The sequence below is a fragment of the Mastacembelus armatus genome, chromosome 6, assembly GCF_900324485.2.
Source record: "Mastacembelus armatus chromosome 6, fMasArm1.2, whole genome shotgun sequence".
Classification (NCBI taxonomy): Eukaryota; Metazoa; Chordata; class Actinopteri; order Synbranchiformes; family Mastacembelidae; genus Mastacembelus; species Mastacembelus armatus.
Genome location: NC_046638.1, coordinates 5,079,526 through 5,088,393, shown reverse-complemented (window position 1 = coordinate 5,088,393; position 8,868 = coordinate 5,079,526). Strand labels below are relative to the sequence as shown.

The 8,868-nt window shown below is 38.3% G+C and overlaps 1 protein-coding gene across 4 annotated transcripts; it reads right to left on the bottom strand.

Annotated features, from left to right (window-relative positions):
* Positions 1-685: 685 nt before the first annotated feature.
* On the bottom strand, positions 686-8,433 carry hmg20a (high mobility group 20A). Of its 4 annotated transcripts, none has more exons than XM_026312188.1 (9): positions 8,323-8,433; positions 6,149-6,238; positions 5,797-6,006; positions 4,347-4,479; positions 3,499-3,536; positions 2,464-2,536; positions 2,037-2,252; positions 1,533-1,665; positions 686-1,178 (listed from the first exon to the last, which is right to left on the bottom strand). In XM_026312188.1, exons 2-9 carry the CDS (start codon positions 6,212-6,214, stop codon positions 1,175-1,177), a joined length of 873 nt encoding a protein of 290 aa, XP_026167973.1. In that variant the 5' UTR covers positions 6,215-6,238; positions 8,323-8,433; the 3' UTR covers positions 686-1,174. The 4 variants fall into 4 exon arrangements, with proteins under 4 accessions (XP_026167973.1, XP_026167968.1, XP_026167970.1 ...); XM_026312183.1 differs by having other exon boundaries at positions 688-1,178; positions 2,464-2,539; XM_026312185.1 differs by having other exon boundaries at positions 688-1,178; positions 2,464-2,539; positions 8,356-8,417.
* Between the last annotated feature and the right edge of the window lie 435 nt (positions 8,434-8,868).

Genomic DNA, 8,868 nt, shown 5'->3' with positions numbered 1-8,868 from the left:
GTTCATAATGTCAAGTCAAAAACAAATACAGCATGTTAGCAATTTGATAGCTCATACCCAAGCTAAACTGGACAGCTCCAATTTCCAAATGACTGAATGTAAGTCAGATTTACAAAAAAGGATTTATGGCAGGGTCTTCCATATTCATTTATACTCATTTTGCTCCTCATCAGCGGTTCTCCTCTGGAATATGGCTATGAGTGAGAAACTCTCAAACATCATACATAAAGTTATCGTTTCCCAAAGCTGTGTGCAGCTCAGCATCTGTGAACATACCAGGGTGCAAAGTCATCTCTCCAGATTCTGGTAAACTTGAGCAGAATTGCTCAACTTAACCAATCCAAATAATTTGAATTCCATCTACACTTTAGGTAAATAATCATAGGCACTGACTACAGTGCCAGTCAGTAAGCATACCTCTATTATAGAGAGTTCTTCCCAGTGCGACACATCAGGAACTTAGTTAATAATTGGACTAGTTGGTTTAATGCTTGCTTTGTAACTCTTAGACATGCCATCAAAACTGTTTTCACATTTAATAATAACTATTATATAAACTACTTTGAATAAGATGAAACAATAAATCTAGGTCAGTGGTACCCAAGTGTATCTAACTAACTTTAAATTCCGTGCAAACATATTCACAGCATCTGATGAACTTATCCAAACAAACTGACTGCTCACATAATGGAAATATGTTTATTGAAAACAAAAACACTTTTTCACACAGGCAAAAAATACATGGCACATTTTTTCTTCAATAGCATGAAAAAAAAAGTCTGTTCAACAATATTTCTTGGATAATGTAAATGCAAACCCATGGCCACGTCTTCTTATATCAGTCATGAAATGTTAATGTAGTATACTGGTTTGTTTTTGTGGAAGCATCTGCTATAAATGGGCAGAAAACTGTTCTGCAATTGGATTATTTTATAAAACAAACTACAGCTATTTCAATAAAGCATGAACAGAGTTTAAAAAATGTAAAAAATAAATAAATATGAGACGCTACATCACCGTCACCTACATGAGTTTAGAAGAGTAATAAAAGTTTTAAAATCTTCCAGGGTGACAGAAGAGTCCCCATCAAGGAGCATCATATCATCCTGGAAACAACACCTAAAGGTCGCTGCAAATCTCAATCCAAATCTCACCTCAGTTGGAACTGGTCCAATTATCTATGGCAAAGACAGTAAAAGACAAGCTCATAATTCATTTAGAGCTGAAACAACCTGACAAAGTAGACAAGGCTAATTAATGTACCCTGAGGTGAAATTGGGCAAAGTGATTTATTTTGAAATGTAGGTTAGACTGAGAAAGAATTGTAAAGGACTGATTTTAGGCACTGTTATATCCCGATTGGTATTTGTTATTACGGTTAACACTTTTTGACAAGACAATCAAAAAGTAAAAGTCTTTAGATGAAGACAAAAATTAAAAGTCTTTAGATTAAGAAATCCCAAAAAGCTATTAGCAACTTTAAATTCTACTAAAGACATCAAAACACTTCATCCAAATAGAGCAGCTCTTACCTGTCCAGACGGTTGACCACATCTCTTACAGTGTTGATGAGGTTCTCATGTTCCTGGGGGTTACTGACGATGATGCTGTGGAGCTTCTTCATGTAGGAGTCAATGGTTTCAAGAGTGGGTGTCTCTCCACTACCTATTGGTCAACAAGTATGTGAATGCATGAAAGTTTCTTAAGCCTGTGTTTTTCTTTTCCAGATTACAGGTGTTCATTTTATTATCTGCCAAATAACATATATGACAGTTTTACCTTTCACAAATTATTCTTACATGTATCACTGCTTTTTTTTACTCACTATACATAAGCTGCTGCAAATTGTAATCAATTGTAGTGTTTTATTTTTCCATATGGCATGTTTGATTCATTTTTTCACACAATGCAGAATGTTATTTTTTTTAAAAAAAAGCTTTTCAGACTAACGTACTTGTTATATGTATTTTATTTGTTGTACATTTGTAACCAGGGGTCTCACTGAATAAACTGAGAGTGTTTTTGGCTGTTCTTACCTGGCAGAGGTACACTGGAGAAACTGGAGGTGAGCGCCTGGCGCAAGGTCTCCAGGTGTTGGTGGAGGAGTCCGTTGCGTCCCCTCTCTTGCATCACATCACCTTCCAGCCTTTCTACAGCCCCACGCATGCTCTCCACATGCTTCTGCAGCGCTGCATTACGCTCTTCGTACTCCATGTTGGTCTTACGCAGCTGCCGCATCTCAGCTTCACGTGCTGTCAAGGAATACACAAGTCTAGAGAGATGACACGTGGAGATACAGCTCCTGGGGCCATAATCAATTTTTTATTTGCTCAATGAGTTGTGTTCTTTTTTTGTGTTGTGGAACTATTCTGGGAAGATGGAGCACTATATAGCAAAGTTGCCTTGAGGTAGCAGAGCAGTACGTTAATATAAAAACATTCAGGCTGCCTTCAAGCTCTTTACCTTTGCTGTGGTTGAGAAACTCCTCTGTGAAGATCGGTATGTCAAACACGGTTCTGTCCTTCCCTTCTGCATCCTTCTGTTAATAACCACAGACAGTTAAAAGGAAGGAGATAAGCTGAACAATGAACCATTTGGCAACACAGACTGACAGCAAGGGGTGGTCATTTATCTGACTGGGCTGTAGGTGGGTGGGTAATTGATTTCATACTTGGCCACAGGGGAAATACAGTGATAGAGTTTAAGAAATGAGGTGGTAGAAGTAATTTCATCATCCGTGCTGTTACAATATCAAAGGCTCTGAAATGGTTTGCAATAAATTTGCAATAAAAATGTGTTTCACAACAGAAGCATACAATACCGTGCAAGTTTCACTTTTATATTCCCTTCTCAAAGAATGCATCATTCCTTCTACTTCTTAATGAAATTCATGCTGAATCATGTGTCCTCTGAAATCTAGAGGGAAAACACTTTTACTCCCACAGGAATGCTGATTCCAAAAAAGTCACCTTGGCTATATTCCGTCACAGCATGCTGAAAGGCTTACAAAGGAGACCTCGTAATTACAAGGAGAAATTATTAAAAATGAATTGCACACTTACTAGAAGCTAAGTGTTTGGATCACAAACACAGGACCAAAGGGGATTAACCCAGCTTTAGTGATGCAACAATAAGCACTTAATGTGGCAAACACAACAGGTTTAGTTTCCTGGGAGAGAAAATAGCAAAAGTAAACTCCCATCAAGAGTATACAAAGTCTGTCATTAGTTACATTTCTTTTTTAAAATGATTAAGCATCTGTCATAATCCCTTTCTGCTTGTAACTTATTTCATTATTTACAGTGATGTCTTGGTTCTCTCATAATGTGCCACACTTTTTCTAAAGTTGGCAAAATACAGTATGCAAACTGAACTGAGTAAATCATATTATTCTGATGAAGTCTGGTTCTATCCATCTCTGTAATAGAATTATATTTAGAAAAGGCATTTTTAAGGAAAGTTATACTAAGTGTGAGAGGACAGGAAAGAGTTACTAACCTCGTGCAGAGCCTCATTGGCTACCTGGTGCCCAACATCTGGAGAGGAAGGAAAGCATAAAGCAAAAAGGATATAGCAGATGATTCATGTTTCCCTCCATGCTGCGTTCTTGAACGCATAAAATAAATTAACTAATAAAAAAATCCTGTCATTGCACTTTGCACTGTAACTATAAAAGAAAACAAAGCATCTACATCACTGGAGCACATTTCTCATAATTCTTTTTGCCGCAGTAGACCTGTTTATTTCATCAGTATTTCTAATATTTTAACTCAGATCTATCCACAGAAACAAAGTCTGACTATAATACGGACCATGTGTTGTTTGAGTAAAGTGACGGGTCCTTGGCCACATGTTGAACAATAACTTAAACGTGAACTACTATGAACTTGCAAAGTGTTCGCTTTCCTTGCTACATTTCCACTGCCTGAGCAAAGCAAAAGAGTTCTGGGTTACCACTAGAAAAACAGGAAAATATTTAAATTATGTAGAAATTCAAAGTGCCAAGTATTAAGTAACATTTTTCAGGGAAGTGGTTGCCTTGTCCATGTTTGTGTCATGGTCTACCTGCTTTTTATTTTTTTACCATAGCGCTCTCTTTTTGACTTTTCTATTTCATACCACACAGGAGCTGCAACACACTGACTACTTGCTGAACCCTATGACATGTATTACACATTCATGTGCATGTTTGTCAACCTCTCCAGGCAGGAGTTTTCCACCAAAAATATTATCTAGTTTATTAAAATGCCTTGATTTGCCAACTACTTTTTAAACATTCTGACCTGTCAAACTATTAAGTTTCAATGCCAATTTGCCACCATGCTGTGTTTCTAAGCAGATCTCACCTCCCCTGTGTCGCTTGCCCTTCTGCTTCTCCTGGACCTTCCTGGTGAAATGTTTGTAGGCCTCTGTCTTCTGGTACTTCTCCAGCTCACGCATATAGCGCTCCTTATCTCGCTCTGCCTCATCCAAGTATCGCTGCAGAGACAAGAAAAGAAGGTGACAATGCCTGAGAAGGCTCAGCCAAGAAGGAGAAAAATTAGATTTGGCAAAACAGGATGGAGGAGGATTGTAGGTGAGATAGCATGATGAGTTGGAGTAATTATTCCTAATCAGGATTAGTTCTTTTCACTAGACAAAATCAGTCATTTCCAATATTAATAACCTAAATTTGCTCAGTGCTTGCAACAAAAAAATGCATCTCCTGATATGATGACTTTCGGAATTAGAAGAAAAGCTAATAAAACCATTTTCATGCAAAAACCTTGTCCCAGGATACTGGTAAATCTGAGTCAGCTGTGGACTCTGTGCAAAACAACAACATGATACTAATCAGCAGTTAAAGTTGGCTGGGCTCTGACCCATCTTTGGATTTAAAAACTAACCATTTCCAGACCTCTAAAATCTTCTCCAGGAAAAAAGTCCTGTTCTAATTGTGAATATAAATATTTCAGGACCTATGCATGAGGCATTCTGCTTACTGACAACACAGGAATTTTGCTAAATGCCACGTGAAGCATTGATGCAGACATTTTCTTAAATGCACAGTGAAATGCTGTTGACAGAATTTAATGCCATAATATAAATATGGCCTATTTTATATGAAATTAAATGTGGTATGTATAGAGTACAGGTCACAATTATGTTGATTAATATTTGTCTTTGTATTTTGTATTTTCTGGTCTTTGTATTTTTATGCAAATGTTCTCTTGTTGAAGCACACTGATATCACCCATATCTTTGCAGTGGAGTGACAAAAGAAAAAAGTAATATCTAGGACACAGTACAATATACCATCACAATACAGCAATGCAATCTGTAAAACAGCTTCCAAACCAAGTCAGCGTTTTCTGTCAGCTGCACAACACTGACACCTCTGGCTCTACATGTTTTTATATCTCCACTGTTGGTCTCTGCTGGTTTGAGAGGGTGTCAAATTTGCCTCGGGACATTCTTAAGTCTTGGCATGGTACAGATGAATATTTCAGTTTAGTCTTTTATGGTACAGTTGTTAGAATCTTTGAAAGCCAACAAGCATGACAATTAGTAATCCACCATCTTGTTGGTCAAAAATCTAAATAACAATTTGCTGATGGCTGCTCATTCCTCTAGTCTGTTTATTTATGGCTGCACTGATTGTTATGTATTTTTACTAATACTTACAGTGGTGTTGAAATATTTTTCAGGTTATATTACACTGAACATCACAGAAATGGTAAAAAACCCAAAACATTTAGAATTTTTCTTCCATTTTGTATATTCAATGTGTATCTTATTCTGAACCTTTTCACTGACCTGTTTTTCCTCAGGGGGCAACTTGCTCCACTCATTGCCCAGCATCCTGGTAATCTCTGGGAAGGGCACATCTGGACGCTCTGCCCGAAGCTGCTCCCGTCTGTCATTCATGAAGCGGACGTAGCCTGTTAGGGGGGCCTTTGGTGCGTTGCTATCCTTCATTGGCTTCTTCCTCTTCCTCCCTTTGGTCCAGCTGCCACGTCGGGGCTTCTGCAAGGATAACAAAAACAGAGGTGTTCTGAAAGTTCAGCCAGCAATCCCCCATGATACACACACTGGCAGGATATTCTTGGAATTTAAATTGGAAAAATTGCAAAATATGTCACTTGATAGCTGTGTGCTCAGTTCTTACCTCATCTCCATTTCTCTGGCTGTTGTTGTCAGTATTGGCTCCAGGAGAAACTGTCTGCTCCTCCATAGTGGCTATGCCTAAAGGGGAAATCTGGAAAAAACATTGGGAGGTGTTATGCTAAAATATTTCATAGTAGCACTTTATGGGCTACTGTCTCAACCTACACATAAGTGGTTAATTTATGAATCTGTCTGTGATTTACATATGATCTGAGAAAACCACTCTCCACATTAGTTGATAAAACTTGTGCCATCTGTAGGAGACAAGTGGACAAAGCTTGGACATGCATCACTTCGTGATAAAGGTGGGCAAACCATTTTGAGAGAGGGCTGGACTGGGCGTGGGGACATTGTTACCAGCCCAAATGGCCAGCCAGGAAACAGACAGCAAACCTTCTTTCTACAGCTGCATTGCCTTTATGTCCAAACTACTTCCAGCTCCTCCCAGCCCTGGCTCCAAACCTCCTCTTGGCCAGCCACATTTCCTCTAATAGAAACGTCTTGCACCCATCAATCATTATTGAGCAAGTGAATGAATAAAACACATCATCCTCACTGCTCAGACACTAATGTAGCCTACTTTAAACAAAAGGAAGCACTATTGCAGTACTGCCTTGTTAATTAGATATAAGAAATCACCTACACTCTATGAAGTTCTTTATACTGGAGTCCAAAAACAAGTGTTAGAAAATCTGTTTAGTAATGTTGAAATATTAGCTTGAAATAACTTTAAAATGTATATATACGTTAAACAGTAAGATCACGACTTGTCGACAAACAGACACAAGTCTTCTTGTGTCTTGAACTCTTTTGACCTTGTACATGGGAAGTAAACCTCTTTATCCAGGATGTGGTTTCTCACCCCTCCACTAAATACTGTGGGAAAAGTCACACGAATTAGCCAGCCTACCACAGAAAAGCCTTTTGGGAAGAGAATATGAGAAAAAAATTCCCCCCACAGCAGACAGCTAATGTAAGCAGGGGTTTTCTTTCAGTCATGTCTCTGATGTCTGGAGTCGGTCTCTGGTGACGCCTTTGAATGCTTCCTCACAGATCCAGCCAAACATGAGTAGTCCCTATGTGTCACTCACTCTCTGAAGCAAACACACACAGAACTTTACTTTTACACCTTGCAGGTAGAACTGTAAGATCCTGGCGCTTAACAAGAAAACTCAAAACAATTGAAATAAAACTAAGAGCATTAAAATGCTTTCTCAGAGTTATAATGCTCTGGTTTCAAACACAGTCTGTGCAGCAGCGCCCCTTGCTGGATGTGAGCACACAATGCATGATTCAATAACGTATGGAGTTGTTTCTAATCCTATTATGTTATACAATATCACTTTTTACGCTGCGTGATTATACAATGTTTTTGAAACTAAGCACTTTATTTATTTCTCATGAACACAACACTAAGATAGTGTTCTGTCTAACGTTGCATGTTCCTGGCATTATCCCTTAATACAAAGCCCAGAACAGGCTAACACAGGAACCCCAGCCCAGTACATATTCCTGTATTTTACAACCCAGGGAAGATTTAACAGCAGTATACACCATAAACCATAAAAGGTGGTTATGTTGGTATTTGGTATTGGTTGTGTGGCGTTAATATGCATAACAATTATTTGTAGCCCCAGTTAGCATTGAGTCGGCTAACGTTAAACGACAATAATTTTATCAAACACCAGTATGATTAAAAACGATCACATTGGGCAGTGGGTAGTTTGAATCGCATCCTGCATGGTTGCTTATGTTTAACGTTGAACTGAAATGTGAACGAAATTCACGCACATCACGCCACTACTGCCTTCAATTACCGTCACATATTATGACAAGTTAGTTACACAAGCTAACGTAAATCTTCAAAACACGACGTGCGGCTTTTCAGCGCCACGTCCTACGGTTTAGTTGAGATATTAACCACGACTAACGTTACCATTAAAATCAGAAACACATTAAAATGACCAGTACCAGAAACAATGGCCAAGCACACATCAGAACGCTGAGCTAATAGCTAGCTGTGTTGCTAGCTAGCTTTAGCAAGTTGCTAGCTAACAGACGGGCAGCTAACATTCTGCTTTAGCTGAACTAGCTAGGTTTGTAAGATGCAATTTGAAACATTAATACGTGAAACATTTGATGCAGATTTCATAAATCCAACTTGAGAAAATTAACCTTAGATAACGTGTTCCGTAGCTGTAGCGTTACCTGGCCAAATGACTATTCTAATCAAAACAATACAGCAGCCGCTCCATAGAATTAAAACAGCTAGAAAGGGACGCAACGTCGCCCTGCACAGGACGAAGGGTTATTTCTGCTTATGTGTTTTAATATTTATTATTTGTTAGCTGTTAAGGTGCTTTGTTAGAAATTAGAAGTGAGAAGAACTATATTTGATCAAAAAATTATATATGGTAAAGAGATAAGCAATTGGATATGTTTTATTACCGCATAGTTTCAGATTCAGCCCATAAATGGTACTGTTATCAGCAATATTATAAAGCAAAAATTCCAAGGTGTAATTGCAAATGTTAATGGGAACCAAAAGATGAAATAAAAAAGATTTTCATCGCAATTATAGCAAACAGCTCTATATACTGTAATTCTATTCCCCCCTTGTTCGTGTGTCTATTTCCCAACTGACCATTGTCTTTTCTGGGCGTTGCTTCCCCCTACTGTTGATTTTGATTACTGGGTTTCTTACATTTCTGTTGAGTTTAT